A 16,622-nucleotide genomic window follows, 5' to 3' on the forward strand; every position below is an offset into this window, starting at 1 on the left:
CATGATGGTCTCTCTGGGGGCATGCCTGGGTACTGTCTAGGCATATGAGTACTGCACCCATAGCAGACGTTGGCTGAGGCTGGTGTTGGGGAGACACGGTTGGGCCTGAGTGGGGCACAACATGTGATGTCCTGGGTGGAGAACAGCAGGACTGACAGCATGAGGTGTATTTGGCACCAGAAAGACCTTTCCCTAATGCCTGTGTCTCCTCTCTCGCCACCCCCGTTCCCTGCCTGCATTGCCTGCACTTGGCTGCTGCACAGTGTCTGGCCCCAAACCCCGCCTGGGACATCCCAAGACTCCGGCTATCACAAATGCTTGAAGGAACAGCTGCCCCAAGGCGTGCAGACTCTGACTGTCCCTGCCTAGCCTTCCAGGCTCTGTCAGGATCCTGCCAACAACTCACCCAATATACCTCAGGAACCGGAGACCTGAATTTTTTGCCACTTTGTCACGGTCCCTGAGGTCTCGGTTTTCATGCCAGAAGTCAGTTTTGCAGAAGGTCTTCTTCTGAGAATACACACAAACAAAATAACACCACCGCCGCCACCACCAAACCATTCGCCTTGCCTCAGCTTCCGATTTCAGCTTCTTCATGAGCGCTTTTATCTGCCTTTGTCCTGTCTTCACCTTGAGCTTCCGGAATTTTTTTCAAGCTTCAGCAACTCTCTTTTCACTCTGATCATCCCGCTTGCTTTCCCAGGGCTTTCCCCCACTGCTACAGGGTAACTCCCAAGTACTGTCCCTCTTCCTCTCAGCCTCTCTTCTCCTCTTGCCAAGGATGCTGAGCTCTTTTCACCTTTTATGAAACATGTGACCCTGCCGTCTCCAAGGCACGATCAACTTCACGTCTGACATTGCAGACGGATGTTTGTTCATCCTGTGCTTGAAGGGAGGACACAGTGGAAACCTCATACACCTTTCAAGCATGCCAGAGGTCTCTTCCAGTTCCCAAGCCTGTCTCCTCTGTCTTGAGCCTTAGGATCTATAGGAGAAACAGGCTACATAGATGCTCCTGATAGTGCCTCTCAGTGATTTCCACCCCTGGAGGATCCCAGGTCCTCCTTAGAGTCAGTGCCTTGGCTCAGCACCTCTTCTCGTTGATGGCTGCTGTGGATGTGTGCTCCTGAAGGCAGCAGACAGCTGTGCTTGGTCAGCGCTGCATAGGGAGACTGAGACAGTCTGTGCAAGGCAGGGGGGGAGTAGGGTGCCTCCCACAAGGATCTTCTGCTGCCCCAGGAAGGGCTCAGAGCATTCTATGTGATGTAGCATCCTCTGACCTGTCTGTAAAGGCCTGCCAGCATTGTCTCAGAAATGCATCACAGAGGGGACAGATTCCCCACGTCAGGCTGGTTCTCCTGAAGCCAAAGGGACAGCGGTAGGTCCTTCCCAGGAGGGCACGGCACAGGGATTTCATGGTGACACAAACAAACTGACCCTAATTGTCACCAGAGGCAATTGACACCACTCAGCTTACTGGGTGTCGTCTTATACTTTAGCTCTGTGGTGCAAACACCCACTGTTTTTTCCCTTCCCGAGGACATGTGGTAAGATCTCCGCTAACAGGCTCCTTGGACATTTGAAGCAGGCAATTAGGAATGGGGCAACCAATGCACCCAGGAATTACCAGACACAGAATGAGCTGCAACAAGAGTCAGCCCTTACGTGGCAAAGGTCCATTCCAACAAACCAGAAACGTTTGTCAGAGCTCTGCCAAGTTCTCTTCACTGTGGTCTACTACCTGCTCCTCCGCCCTGGCAGGGCCAGACTTTCCTCTGGGGTAAACTGGTTACCTTGCCTGGCAGCAGGGGTTGATTTTATTCCTCAGACACCAACAGAGACAAAGGAGTTACCCAAACACACCTTTGGTTCCTCCCTCTTGCCTGGGTAGCCGATTCCTTCTGGACATGACAAAGCTGTTCCAAACAGGGCAGTATGTTGCCCCAGAGGACACAAAGATGTAATCAAGCAAGGACAGGGTGACCTCCCCAGGTGGCACATGGCCCTGTTTGTCTTTGTCTGCTCCATGTCTCTCCTAACCGTGACGGGAATAGCCTCATCCTTGTCTCTGTGGGGAGTGAGCAGCCCCTGAGGATCCCGATGTATTTCTTCCTTGGCAGGCTTTCCTTCTTGGAGATCTGCTGTGCCACCACCATTGTCCCCAAAACGCTGGAGTCTTTCCTTGTCACCAGCACTACCGTTTGTGTTTCCTGCTGCCTGGCACAGTCATTTTTCCACTTCTTCCTGGGTATGACTGAGTTCCTGATCCTCTCAGCCATGTCCTTTAACCCTTACTTTGCCGTATGTAATTGGCACTGTAAAAAATGCTACCATGATGAAGAAAGTCTATTTCCTTCCAGCGCTGGGAGTGTGGGCAGTGGGCTTTGTTGTCGTCATCTTCCCCCAGGTGGCTCGGCTGCTTGCGGCATCCTTTTTGCACCAAGGAGGTTTTTGGCCGTTTTTACTGTGATGCTGAGCCAGCACGGGCATGGGCTGTGCTGGGACAAGTGCGCCACAAGCAAAGCTATTGCCCAGCCTGGCTCAGAGGTGCTGGGGTTGTTGGGCAGATGGGTGCTAGTGGGGGATGCCCCAATGCGTGCTCTGCGGTTGGGCTGGTGCCTGCATGTGCCGCTGCGTCCCCAGGATAGGACTGGTGCTTGTGCCCTGGGGCTGCCTGTGGGGCAGAGAGAGAGTGGGGGACCCTGGGAGTCCCAGGCAGGGTGAGGAACTGGATTGCCCAGGTATTGGCAATTCACTCAGTGGCAGCAGTGCGGGTCTTGTGTGGGAGGAGGTGAGGTGTGGGCACGGCAAGAACGTGTCCAGTGGCCACAGAGATGGAGGGGTTCAGTGGCTCTCCCCCAAATCTCCAGCAGGAAGAATGTGCAGGGAACCTCCCCTGGTCTGTTGGGCCCTATGTGCCTCAGCCTCTGTTTTGAGCTTAGCTTTGCCTTCAGCAGCTCCTCCTCTGCATTCAGGGAACTGTAGATGCCTGAGAGGTGCCAGCCTTTTAATCACTACCTTGAGCTGAGGGTGGAGGTTGAAAAAGAAATTTTGAAGGGACACAGAAAAAAAATACCTAAATGTCTGCATCAAGAGTGAAGCCAGATGTCCTTCACAGAAACTCAGGGAAGATGAATGGCAGGAGCCTGCCATGGGAAGGAAGCGGAATGGGGGACGTTGGAGGGCCCAACTTTCTGCAGGGACACTCTGTGCCACGCTGCCATCAGCCCTGTTACCCACCATCTATACACTGTGAAAGGATGGCTGAAAAGCAAGGATTTCCAACAGGTATGCACAGGGAACAGACATTTTGTGGCACTGCGGCCTGCAGAGCTTGCCTTACACGGTCACCGTTGGGCAATCAGGCAAGAGGAGGGGATGTCGACAAAGGACTTGGCAAGCTGACCCTCCAGAAGAAAAGGACGTATGCTTGCATTTCAAATTCCCAGCTGGGGAAAGGGCAATTTCCACAGGGCCCTTTGTCGATGCATGGATGAGTGGGTGGGCAGGTGGGTGGGTGGATGTGTTCTGTCCATCAAGCTCTTCCTGACTGAGGCCTCTGATGTGCTTTGGATCAAAGCAGTGCCCACGAACATCAGTCAAAGCAAGAGGGACCCTCGTGAACAAAAGTTGCCTGCCATAGACAGCTCACAGATACTGCTGAGTGTGTCCCATTGTCACCTCCACATCTCAAGGGGGCTAGTGTGACCAGCTCTCGCCCAGAGCTTTTCTGGAGCAGAGCTGGTCCTGACATAGCAGGGCCTTAGAGATCCTGGGCCCGAGCAAAGCTGCTCCATCCACGCTTGGGGATGACAAGGCACCACGGAGCAGTGCTGGGGCTGTGGGCACTGGTTACTGTCCTTGGACTGCCGTGGCCCATGGGGGTGTTGGGTTCCCAGGGACGCCAGTGTGTGACCCAGCGGTTAATCCCAATACTGCCTTGTGAATGATGTCAGCCCTGCATGCCTGCCAAAACCTGGGCCCTGCCAAGTGCTGTAGGGGTGGTGGTAGGGCTGCATGGGGGACCGATCCCTGCTGCCCGTGCCCGTGTGTGCTGGCCATGGCCCTAGATTGGGCAATGGAGGGGAGGAGAAGGCGGAGGTGAGGCCGCGGGCCATCCCAGAGGCTATGCCACCCAGCCGCACTCCCGCCATCCTTTGGGGACATCTTCTGTCCTCTCCTCCTTCCCCAGCACAGCACTGACCAGAGCAAGAAGTGCCCCATTCCCATGAGCCTGCAGGGTGGCTTGCCTCCATGGCCTCCCACAGAGTCATAGCTTCTCACGTGAGGATAGCAGAGGTTGTGCTCCTTGTTTGCAGGACCTGTAGGGGTACGTCTGGGCAGAGACGCCGCAAGGCAAGGGCTGACTGCCACTTGCCCTGGGGTAGCTAGGGTTGTTTTGCATACTGCCACAGGGTAGTGCCCCAAAGAGGACCCTCTGCAGTGTGTCCCAACCGCCCATTCTTCTGGGAGTTGTGAAGGATCTCTTTATACCCCCATCCTATCCCCTGCCAAGAGCAAAGCCATTTTCCCGGAGCAGCTTGGGAGGGCATACATGGAGGAAAGGACCATCCCAGGCTGGGATGCAGAAATCTGTAATGAGTCGAAAGAGGGAATCGAGGTCACTCCAAGCACAGGCCCTCGGTGCAAGGATCACCAGGGGCGAGCGAGAGTCTGCGCCCTTTTGCCCTGGTGAAGTTCATGCAGGGCATCTGTCTGCCTTTCCCACAGAGTGAAGGCTGCATTTGGAGAACCTTGCAGTCCAGGGGAGCAGAAGAAAAGAAAGAAGAGCGAAAGAAAGAAGTAGGGGGAAGAATGAATGGAGAGACACGGTCCATGTTTTCAGCTAAACCCAGGCTGGCCCCTTCCTGCCAGCATTTGCAGAAGGTGTTGAGGATAGTGAATTTCTGTGAAAGCAATGGCCTGAAGATCCATTCTTTGTCCAGCACTACGTCTGTAGCTCCTGGGGGCCTTCCAAGAGCTATGTCCAGTAGCTTGAGCAGGGGAGGCACCTTCTGACACTGCAGCAGCTGCAAATGCCACAAAGGTCACAGCACCCACAGGTGACGGGCACTCCCTCAGAGCTGAGGATGCTACCAACAGCAGCAGAGGTGGAGGTGGAAGACCCCACAACGGTGTTCTGCGGGAAGGAGCTGAGGATGGGGCCGGGCAGGGTCACCACCATTGGAGAGGACTGGAGGACGACAGTGGAGTCCTGGCACTGCCTGACACAGGCCTCATTGCAGCTGTTGGCCAGCGGGGTCGGGCCGCAGGGCTGGCAGGGCTGGCACTGGTTGGAGCAGGACATGTCTTGGGGCCGGAGATGCAGAAGGGATGAGATTTACATGTTAAGAAAGCCTATGCCCCCAGAATGGCAGACAATTCCTGAGCACAAATTCTCTGGGGGACCAATGAAGCAGTCAAGAGCTCTGAGCCCGCCTGCAGCTCTCTTGGGAAGTGCACCTGGTACCCTCGTCCTTGCTGATCTTCACGTTCTCCTACATGCTCTGTATCAGAGCCATTTGATCTCCCTCAGAAACACACCGTTTCACTGTCCCCATGTCTGTGCTGACTGCCCTCAGCTCCCACACGCTTAGCTCCAATTTCCACAGTCAGCAGCTACTCCTCGTACTAGCATGTCCCTGTTACTCCTGCCCATGCCTGCTGGCCATGGCCCCTAGATTGGGCGGTGGAGGGGAGAGGAAGGTGGAGTAGAAGCCGTCGGCGTTCCCAAAGGCTGTTTCCTGCATTACCACTCCTGCTATTCTGCAGAGCAAAGCATCTCCAGGACCCCCACACCCACTGCCCACCATCCCAGCACAGCTCCGGCCATAACAAGAGGAACGCCCTTCCTCAAGAGCTCATGGGGCTGCTGACCCCTCCGGGCCTCCTGCCTTTCTGGGCATTTGTGGGCAGAGACACAGCAAGGCAAGGCCTCATGGTCAGTGGCAGAGAGCAGCCAGGGCTGTCTTCCTCAGCTCCAAGGGACAGTACCCAAAAGAGGCACCCCTGCATGGTGCCCCAACCTCCCATTCCTCTGTGAATGGAGAAGGGTCTCCTTGTGCCCTCACCCCCTTCCACCCCAGAGCAACACCTTTCTCCTTTGGCAGCTTGGGGAGTGTCCACGGAGGGAAGGACCACATGGAGGCCAGGCTTGAATGCAGCAGAACTTTAATGAGACGAAAGAGGGAAGGGAAGTCACTCCAAGTGGAAGTCAGCAGTGCAGGGAGCACCGAGGGCAGCAGAGAGTCTGCGCTCCTTGGCTGTGGCATAGTTCCTGCATGATGTTTGTCTGCCTGCCCCACAAAGGGGGAGAAGCCAAATGGCCCCCACCAGGCTGGCCTTGGGAGGACTTTGCAGCCCAGGGGAACCAAAGCAAACAATGAAAAGGGAGAGAAAGACAAGGTCAGTCAGCTATCCTGCAAACAACATCCAAAAGATCCATCCGCTGCCCAGCACCATGTTCTGAGTTCCTCAAGATGTCTCCGTGGGGCTTTCCCAACGTCTTGATCAGAGGAGGCACCTTCTGCCACAGTAGCGGCTGGAAATGCCAGAGAGGTCAAAGCTCCCAGAGGTGATGGGCACTCCCTCAGAGCTGAGGATGCTGCCAACAGCAGCGGAGGTGGAGGAGCCCACAACGGTGTTCTGCGGGAAGGAGCTGAGGATGGGGCCGGGCAGGGTCACCACCACGGGGGAGGGCTCGATGACAACAGTGGAGTTCTGGCATTGCCTGACACAGGCCTCATTGCAGCTGTTGGCCAGTGGGGTCGGGCCGCAGGGCTGGCATGGCAGGCACTGGTTGTAGCAGGACATGTCTCGGTTCCAGAGGTGCACCTGGGAGAGAGGGCAGAGAGGAAGCAGAGCACAGGCGTGGGTGAGGAGCAGCCTGGTTACCCTGTCCCAAAGGAGCCAAGGCCACCAGTGAGTGGGAAGCTGGAGGCTGTGCCAGGAACCACACAGTCTTCATTGCCTCATCTGGCTAGGGTCCTGCAAAGAGCAGCCTGACCCAAGGAAGCTCTCTCCTACTGCATAAACCAAAAGCCACCAAAGGCATGTCCCAGCCTTTCTCTAAGCTGACCTTCTCCCCGCTTCCCTCTGTCATGACAAGGCGCTCCAAGCCCCAACATATGACAAAGCCAGCATCAGCTGAGATGTCCATCAAGTGGAGATCTCCCTTTGGAAGAGGAGGAGAAGGGGTTTCAAGACTCACCTGGTTCCCAAGGAGAAGGAGGCAAGAGAAGTGGATGAGAGAGCAGGGACTTGGGCTGCCTTTTATACTGGTCCTTCTTCGCCGCAGGACCAGAGGCACCCTTTGCAGAGGTACCAATTTTCTGACAAGCTCATCTTGAATGCAAACCATCGCAGCTAATGATACGGGCTGTGCTTTCATTTCCTGCACCGCTGCCTTTTCATTTCCAGGTTTGGGCCATGCCCATGCCCCAGTGAAGGCTTCTTGTGAGCTCTGGGATGAAAGGCCCCAGGATTTCTCAGGCAGGAATGCAGCAGTGCGGGCAGAAGCCTCAGCTCAAGTGCTGGATGGGTCCAGAGCAGGCAATTGACATCAGCCTGGATCACTCCGGTGGGGCTGTTTCAAGTGCCATTCTCAGGAAGAAGCTCCAGCAATCCTCAGCTGGATGCCATGGGCTCCTGTGCATGAGGACGTACACTATCCTTCTCTTTCCCTCCCTCCTCAGCTCACCCCGATGGTCCCTTGTGGTTGCCTCCCCAGATGTGTGCATTGTGCTGCTAGCTTTTGACCCCATCCTGCCTAACACTGCCCTCAGGAAAAATTTCTGGCCGGTTTTGACTCATCCCCTCTCTGTGCAGTCTGTGAGTACACAAACAATGCCATGGGCATGCCTGGGGCCTTCTCCTTCCCCAGAATGCTCTAGCCCCGCTGCGGTTGTCCCCAGCTGTCCTCGGCAGAGTCCACAGTTGGTTGTGTTCCTATGTATTTTTTTTCTTTCCTTGGCTGAGCACTTTAACGACTTTAATTTGTCTAGCTACAGAGCCTCCTCGTGGCAGAGGTGTGGAGTCCCAAGCACGCCTGCCTGCAGCAGCACGGAGTTTTCCTCCACCCTCTGCACTGAGGTTTGGTGGGTGCTTTGGGCTGGCCGAGGGAGGAGAAGTGGTGAACTCTGAAGCTTCAGCTGCCTCTTTCTGCAAGGTCCCTGGACATGCCGTGCATGGGAGAGTGTGGCATGGTCCTGATTTTGCTGGCAGTCCTGGTGGGACTGGCATATTTTGGTGAGACACAAGGTTCAGGCTGGGGAGGAGCAGGGCAAGAGGTTGTCCTGCCAGTGGTGGAAGGGGAAATTGGAGTTTGACTCTGCAGGAAACTGGGAGTCATTCTGTAGGTAGAGCAGGGTCTGCAGGTGGGAAAGGAAAATCATCTGGGAGATGTCCGCTGTAATGGGAATGGAAGGAGGAATAAGACTCTGCACATCCCTTCTAGTGTTCACAAGTACCTTTCTATGGGTTGTTTTTGCATAGGTGTTTAGAGAAGAGAGAGCTGCTAGGGCAGAGTCCAACACTAGAAATGGAAACTTCTCTCCCAGGCATATTTGACAAAACGCTCTCAGCCTGTGTAGGAATGGCCCAAATTGTTAGGGGAAGGCTGGATCAACGCAAGGAGTGTTGAAATTCCTTTCTGGCTTTACAGGCCATGTGCAGAAGGACTCTGTGCTCCAATTCCCTCCAGGAAGGACATTCCAGTCAGGACACAACACAACATTGTACTGTAATTTCTCCACCAGCCATTCCAGTCCCTAAATCTACTGGTACCAACAGCTCCCAAACCAGTCCCCTCAGATGCTGTGTGGGTGCGCCAGTACAAAGCTCACATGGACTCAGGGAGGTTCTCCTCTGTGCTGTCTGCACAGGACTCCCAGGTGCTTCTGTGTGTGCGGCGATGCGGAGCTTCAGGATAGCGCTCTCTCTCTCTGCGTGCTGAGCCCACATCCGTGCCCTCGGTGTGCAGCACTGCGCAAGAAGGGGAGGGTGTACCCTGGGGAGCAACTCCCTCCCCACCACTGCTTGCATGTAGCTCTAAGCTCATCCTGCCTAGGAACCGCACACTGGTGCTGTGGTGAGGCTGGCTCTCTGCCTCACCAGCCTGTGCAGCAGGGAGAAAATCTGAGCATATTTCAATGAATCACACAATTGCTTTGGTTGGAAGGCATCTTTTGAGATCATGCAGTCCCTGTTCAAGCCAGGTCAGATAGAGCAGGTTGCCCAGGACCATGGTTGATCGGGTTCGTAAACTGGTGCCGACTACCTCTTCTCCTGTCAGTGGGCACTACTGAGAAGAATCTCTTCTTCATTCCCCCCCATCGGCTATTTACACATGCTGCCAAGATCCCCCCTGAGCCTTCTCTTCCCCAAGCCCTCTCTTCTCTTCTGCCAGCCCTCTCAGCCAATCCTCACAGGAAAGATGCTCCAATCTCTGCACCATTTTGCTGGGCTCGCTCCCACATCTTTCTTGTACTGGGGAGCTCAGGACTGGACCCAGCACTCCAGACATGGCCTCACCAGCGCTGAGAAGAGAGGAAGGATCAGGTCCCTTGTCCTGCTGGTGATGCTCTTCGTCCTGCAGCCCAGGATGCTGTTGGCCTTCATTGCCACGAGGCTGCATTGCCACAGCAGACACAGGAACACCCCTGAGCTGCTGAAACTGAGCAGGACACAGCAGTGAGTATTCAGGAGAAGTATCCCAGCTGCTTCTCCAGCTCTTACTCTTTTTTCAGCATCCACCAATGAGCACTGTTGGAGGAGTCCCCTATACCTCCTAGCCAAGGAAGCCCAAGGAGAGAAAATGTCTTCCTAGCCCTGCATCTGGGGATCACTGAAAGCCTCAACATGTGAGCAAGACCCATCAGCCAGGCAGTGGACAAGATTCTGTGTTCAAGCCCTTGAGCTGTCCCCCTGCTTTTCACATCTCTCCTCCAGCTCTGGGGACTCAGCAGTGCTTGGCTGGGGGTGTGTGTCTCTGTCCCTGAGTCCCTGTGAGTTCTCTGCCCAACAGAAAACTGCTGGTGGCTGCATTTCTGGGATGTGCCTTTCTGGGATCTGGTTTGTCCCTCTGTGCACACATCTCTTGTTATGCTAAGTCTGTTTTCAAAAGCAAAGGTCTGGCCCTGGAGAGCATCTGTGGGGGAAGCTGAAAAAGCCATGGTGGCAGGCCAACATGTTCTAATTACTGGAGTGATGTCAGCTCAGTAGGCCAGGACAGCGGCTGTTGGCAGTGAGGCCGTCTGAGGTGACAAAGAAAGCTCAGTCTCTGCCCCAGGAGAAAAGTGGCTACTGGAAGGTGGATGAGAAGCCCCATTCTCACCTGGATGGGTAAGAAAGCTGTGGTCTGGATACCACCTAGAGGTGCAATTCAGCTCTGTCCTCATCCGCAGCTGTACTCAAACTTCTCTAAGGGTGGATTCAAGATCTTGCAGGAAATGCAGGACACTGGGAGGGCAAGCAATAAATACGTTGGAATACAGGGGCACAAACTAACTCCTTCCAGAATGATATTTCAAGTGACCTGAGTGCTTTTTTACACCCACTTTACATCTGAAACTGATTGCTCATGTGGCCAGTCTTTCCCTTTTCCTTCACATTTGTAACTTCTCAGGTGTCCTGAGAAATGAATGCCATGACAGCATTGCTGCAGGTGTTGCAGGGAGACCCTACAAAGGCTGAGCTCAACATGGGGCTTCTCCCCAGAGCCTGGACTCAAAAGACCCAGTTTTCTCTGGGGACAGGAGCCTTTCAGTGCCTTGAGGAACTCTGCTTACCTGAGGAACTTCAGCAGAGGTCACTGTAAGGGCGTGTGGAAGGTGAGAGCTGCTGGTTCACTAAGGCTGTCAGATCAAGTCCCTTTTGCTTTCAAAGGGAAGAACAAGTAAAAGGGAAAGTGACAAACAAAGCACACAATGACACCAATCTCTAAGTGATAAGGGAGACAAGGAGGGAGACCAGAGCTCTGCAGCTGCTAATTGATGGGCCATTAGGAAACTGCAGGTGTAGCTTTGAAGTGGGTCAGGTTGAGTTTATGAGGATTATGGATGTTTGAGGGGGATCCTGCAAGACTAGACTCCACTTATCAAGGAATGCTTAGGGGAAGGGTTAAAGGTGGGGGGGAAGAGAGGACTGGAGAGGAGCAAGAGCAGGTGATAGAGAGGAGGAAGGGCAAAAGGAGGTACCTGCACCTAAGCAGGGGCTGGTCAGTGCACTTGTTGGGATGAGCCCTGTGCCTGATCAGTAAATTCAGTAGCTGGAGGGACCACATTGCAGGCGTATGTGTGAGAGGTCAAAGGACTGGTGACTGGAGGGACCTCAGTGTGTTTCTCCTTTTAATTTGTGAATTGAACCTGATGTGCATGGGGGTGTCTGTGGCATTTGGTAGCATATTTCCAGCTGGCCTGGGCAGTGAGTGGGAGGAAAATGTGCATCTAAAGTCTGAGCCAGAGGTGGGTAAGGGAGCCCAAGGCCAGCATATGGATATTAGACAGGCTGATATTACCAAGCTATGGCAATGTTTGAGGGGTCCAAGAGTGTGGGGGTGATTGTGAGAGGAGCGGGTGGTTGCATGCTAGTGGTTTGCTAGTGAACCTCAGGCTGGCCTAGCCAGAGAGAAGGAGGAGACCCAGGTGCTGGGTAAGAGGGCCCAAGCTCCAGGCAGGGCTATTAGATGGGCTGAGGACCCATGTTGATATTTGAGGGTGCACAAATGTGGGTGTGCTTGTGACTCCTGAGGGTGGGGGCGGGGTTTTTCACTAGGACACTGCATGTTGCAGGCATCCTGGAGACAGTCAAGTGAGGGGCCACTTAGATGATGAAGAGGCTGGAGCACATATCATATGGAAAAAGGCTGAGAGAGCTGGGACTGCTCAGCACAGAGAAGAGCAGTGTCAGGGGAGATCTCATCACTGTGTACAAATATCTGAAGGGAGTCTATGAAGAAGGCAGAGCCAGGCTCTTCTCTGTGATGCCCAGTGACAGGACAAGAGGCATTGGGCACAAAGTGAAAAAGAGGAGGTTCTGTCTGAACGCCAGGAAACACTTTTTCATTATGAGGGTGATGGAGCACTGGCACGGGATGCTCAGAGAGGTTGTGGACTCTCCATCCTCAGAGCTATTGAAAAGGTGACATGGTCCAGGCAACCAGCTCTAGGTGAGCTTTCCTGAGCAGGGGGTTGGACCAGATGACCTCCAGAGGTCCCTTCTAAATTTAACAATTCTGTGATACTGTAACATGAGACATGAGGAGAGGCTGAGAGAACTGGCCTTCTTCGGCCTTCAAAAGAGAAGGTTGCGGGAGATCTTTTTGATGCCTCTAACACTTGACTATGGGATGAAGAGCCAGATGGAGCCAAACTCTTCTTGAGCACAGCAATAGTGCAAAAGGCAATGGACATGGTCTGGAAACGGGGAAATGCCTACCTGAAATTTGGAAATTTTTTTGTTTAACCATGAGGGTGGAGCGTGGCTGTAGATGGATCCCAGTAAGAATGGCACCCCAGCTCTGTAAGGGGTTGATTCAAATACCATTAACTGGAGATAACACAAGAAGTAAAAAGGGGATATCATAGGTAAAGTTATGCCCCTTGAGTTGCTGGGAACCCCGACTTACGGAGCATGAGACGGACCTCGAGCCGGGGTTCAGCATATGGTGCAAATCCCACCTGTGCTGAGATTCACTGGCATTGTTGTCTTTGGAGTTTTCATGGGATTTTCTTTTGAAATAAAGAACTCCATTCATCATTTGTACTGTTCAGCAAAATGGCGTTTATATGAAAACACGCTGCTTCACTCTTGGATAAAGACAAGGACAGGCTTGTGGCATCATTGCTAAGTGTGCCAAGTGATATATACAGCACAGCACAGATCTGTGCCACCTCAGGTCAGTTGCCATGCAGGTCCCTAACTTCTCCATAAACAACCATCTTGTGGTTACTGTGGGCCACTGCAGGCGGGCAAGCGGATTCCCTGGTTCATGAGGTACATTTGTTTGGAGAGAGGGAGAAAGCTGACACTGCCTGGAGGGTTTGAAAGGGACAGTTGGGGTCTGCAGGGCTTGGAGTGTCCTTTGGCTGTCTGAGAGCTACATCCTAGAGGTGGGCCGGGAGAGGCATTGGAGTAGAAACTGCACTGGAGCCAGGAGCGGCCAAGCCAGTCAGGGTGTTGGGGGTGGTGAGAGAGGAGACACAGGCATCAAGGAAAGAGACTCTCAGGGATGTGGCCCTGGGGTCAGCAAGAATGGTTGCAGGTTGAGGACTGTGGCTCATTTTCCCCTCTCATTAGAAATGCAGAAGTCCTCATCTTCCTGTACATGTCTTATGTCTGCTGTGAAGCCTAGGAAGGCAGATCCATCTCAGGAGCCCATCGGAGGGTAAGCTTCGGCCTGCTCTTCCACCTGGGAAAGGCTGTGTCAGCCTCAGGACCCTCCACATTTCTAGAAACCTCCCTTCACACCATGAGGAGGTGCACACAGCCAGAGCCCCTGGGCTGCCGCACAGCAGGGTTCATCTCCTGTTTCTGGGGATTTGGGGTAGAGCCGTTGTTCCCAGGACGCTGAGGAAGGACAGGGGAGAAGTGACAGAAGTACAGGAGACTTCTGTTCCCAGAAGAAAGAGCAACATCCCCAGAGAGCTGAGGACCCCAGAGAAAGATGTGAAACCTCAGTGGGGAAGAAACCCCTGACCTCCCAAATGGCCCAGCAGTGGGTGTGCAGAAGAGCAGGCGATTCTAGCTGGGGAGGGGAGGACTCCACTGTGAGCTGATTGGGAACAGCCCCTTCCCATGGCAGGGGCCACCAGGGCCCCTGACTGTGCAAATGTTCAGAATGCCGTTGGCTGAGGGAGCCACAGGTGTTGCTGCTGGAGGAGGGAGAAACCCAGGAGGAGCATTTCAGACACAGGAAGAGCAGATCATTTCTCTTCCCTGCTTCTTCCTTTGCTCCCCCAACAGAGTCGTTTCCGGCAGCTCTGTTATCTCGGGGCTGGGAGGTGGTTTTCTGACACTCTCTCACTCAACAAACAGGTGGGTCGGACTCAGCATGCACCTTGGATATCTCGTCCTCACTGTCTTCCTGGGGCAACGGCTGGGTAAGTCCTGCCTTTTCATCAATGCATACTACTTCTTCTCCTCCTCAGAAAACTCTCACCAGCCTTATCAGGTCCACGTGTGGAAATTCTCTTGAATTAGAGGAAAACACTGGGAAATGTCACCTCACATTTGTGGTTTTGTACCGGTTCTCTCAAGATGCTCTTACTGTTGGAAAGGAGAAGAGAAGACAGAGGAACAGATGCCTCAGAGCCTTTCTCCATCTTTTCCCTCCCCTTCAATCCATCTGTCTCTGCCTCTCTCTTCTCATCCACCTGTGGGCAGCATAGGAGATCTCAGCTGTCTCTGCAGCCTCAAATTTCTCCACTTCCAACACAAAGTAACAGATCCTGTCAAAGCTGCCAGGGACAGCTGCCAGGGACATTCACTGTGCCGCCTGGCTGGGCCTGCTTGCATGGCTGCCATGGCCTCCAGTTTCCTCCTGGTTGTCAACTCAGCCAGGCCTCCCTCTTTCCAACGTTCAGCTCAGCATTGTATGAGCTCAAGGACCTAGGAGCCCTCGGAGTTGACAGGGATGGGGAAGCAGGATGAATCTTTTTGCCGTAGCTCCCTGGGCCCCTCAACCTGTGGGAGGGGTGCTGGTCCCAGCACACAAAGGTCAGGCATGACAGGCTGTTCCCTGGTCCTCTGGGCAGTCACAGACCAGGGAGGAGGAGCAGGGACACAGCACAGCTCTCCTCAGGGTCCACGCTGTGCTGAGTGCTCTGAGCTCCTGCCCAAAACTACCCTCCCCCTGGCTGTCCCCAGGCCTCAGGATTTTCCTGCAGGACAAGGGACAGAGAGATTTCTCTGCCTGGGTTTTGCATCCACTCCTGGTTTGCTTCCTGGAGCCTTTCCCTGCAGAGCTGCTGACCTTCCCTTTCTTGCAGGCACCATGGGGCAGACCACCGTCACCCAGCAAGAAGGACAAGTCACAGTGAAGCAGGGAGACACCTTCCAAACAACCTGCACATACCAGACCTCCAACTTTGATGCCCTGCTCTGGTACCAGCAGAGGAAAGGCCAAGCTCCCCAGCTGCTCTCATATCAGGCAGCAGCTGGCCGCAAGCCGAGCGGCCATCTCACCACGTCACTGAACACCACAGGGAAATACAGCCTCCTGCAGCTGGAGGAAGTCGAGGTCTCTGACAGTGCCTTGTACCTCTGTGCTGTGCAAGACACCCTGGTGCAGGGAGCTTCCTTGGCTGTGAAGAACCCAGGGGAGGGAGGGCATGTGACTGTGCAAGGCTGAGCTTGGGGGAAGGGGCCCTCAGCTCTCTCCTGCCACCACTGCTGCTCCTGTGCACCCACAGCTCTGCAGGTCAAAATCCTCTTCCAAGAGAGGCCAGTGTAAGCGGCTATGGAGACGCCGACCCTGACTGTAGGGCGGAGCCTGCTGGGAACCAGGGTGCCAGGGGCTTGCTCTCAGCCCCTCAGACTCAGTGTTAGCAAATTCCTGCAAGCCCATGACTAATGAGGTCCATCAAGCACCTGCCAGCCCCACCCAGAGGCCCCTAGAGGGAGGGCATTTCAATAAAGATTTGTGGGATTGGTTGCTCTCTTCAATAAGGAAAGAATTCAACTGGATTGGAGTCAAGCCATCAGGTTATCTCCAGGTGTTCAGCCAGTCCAAGTGCAAAGTCTGTGCCTGAGGGGCAGAGCAAACCACACAGAACAGCCCTGGTTGCCAAAGGCCCAAGCGCTCTCCATGTTCGTAACCAATAAGCAAAGACACCAACATACAAATGAAGCCTTACAAGCCCCTGGGCTCCTTGCACTCCCTTCAGGGATGCTGGGGGGAACTTGATCATCCCTAGCACAGGGAGCAGTGTTGCAGGGATGAGCTCCCATGGCCACAGGTGACTTTGTCTTGGACAAGCCAGACTTGCAGCAGGCTGCTGTAGGGGGATTTTTATGTTACCCCTTGAGGCAAATTAAACACACGTTTGTGCTTAAATAGTAAAAAAAAAAAAAAAATAATGAACAACCTACCGCCATAAGTGGTTCTACAAGGGATCCGCAAAGATGCGTCACAAGCAGATTCCTTACATATACTTGCATCAGCACCAATCCTGTGAGCGGTTGCACGGGGCACCTTAGCCCAGCCATGGGTCCATCCCTCAGTCCAGCTGTCCTGCCCAAAGGTGGCCCCTGAGCGCTTCCATTCCAGGATGGCTACAAGACAATACTGGGGCTGTTTCTTATCTAGCCCATCAACCAGGGACACTTCACTCCCTTACAGGCAGTCTTTCTGTCTCTGGCATCCCTGAGGATGGCTTCCAGCCAGTTTAACCCCTCCTGAAGCTGGGCCTTCTTGCCCTCCAGGACAGATCGTTCCTTGGTCACTAATTACCATTGCTGAGCAGTTACAATTTGAATTTCCCCTTCACTGCAAATGCTGAGGCTGGGCATGAGAAACGAGGCTGTGCTCATGAAGCTTCCTCCCTCTCACAAACTGGATTTCCTCCGGCTTGAGGAAACTCTGCTATCCGTGATGTGCTGTTTCCTGTCCATTCCAGACATCA

General features: G+C 54.0%; 1 protein-coding gene and 1 gene segment (V, D, J or C); one reads left to right on the forward strand and one right to left on the reverse strand.

Annotated features, from left to right (window-relative positions):
* Positions 1 to 6,510: 6,510 nt before the first annotated feature.
* Positions 6,511 to 7,344, reverse strand: LOC127026644 (feather keratin Cos1-1/Cos1-3/Cos2-1-like). Its single transcript, XM_050911993.1, is given in 3 exon segments — positions 6,511 to 6,834; positions 7,211 to 7,297; positions 7,300 to 7,344. Coding segments are annotated over 3 exon segments (456 nt in total).
* Positions 7,345 to 14,050: 6,706 nt separating this feature from the next.
* LOC127026645 (T cell receptor alpha variable 1-1-like) lies at positions 14,051 to 15,349 on the forward strand. The segment is given in 2 exon segments: positions 14,051 to 14,099; positions 14,988 to 15,349. Coding segments are annotated over 2 exon segments (411 nt in total).
* Positions 15,350 to 16,622: the final 1,273 nt, after the last annotated feature.

This window comes from Gymnogyps californianus, chromosome 28, assembly GCF_018139145.2.
Source record: "Gymnogyps californianus isolate 813 chromosome 28, ASM1813914v2, whole genome shotgun sequence".
Lineage (NCBI taxonomy): Eukaryota > Metazoa > Chordata > Aves > Accipitriformes > Cathartidae > Gymnogyps > Gymnogyps californianus.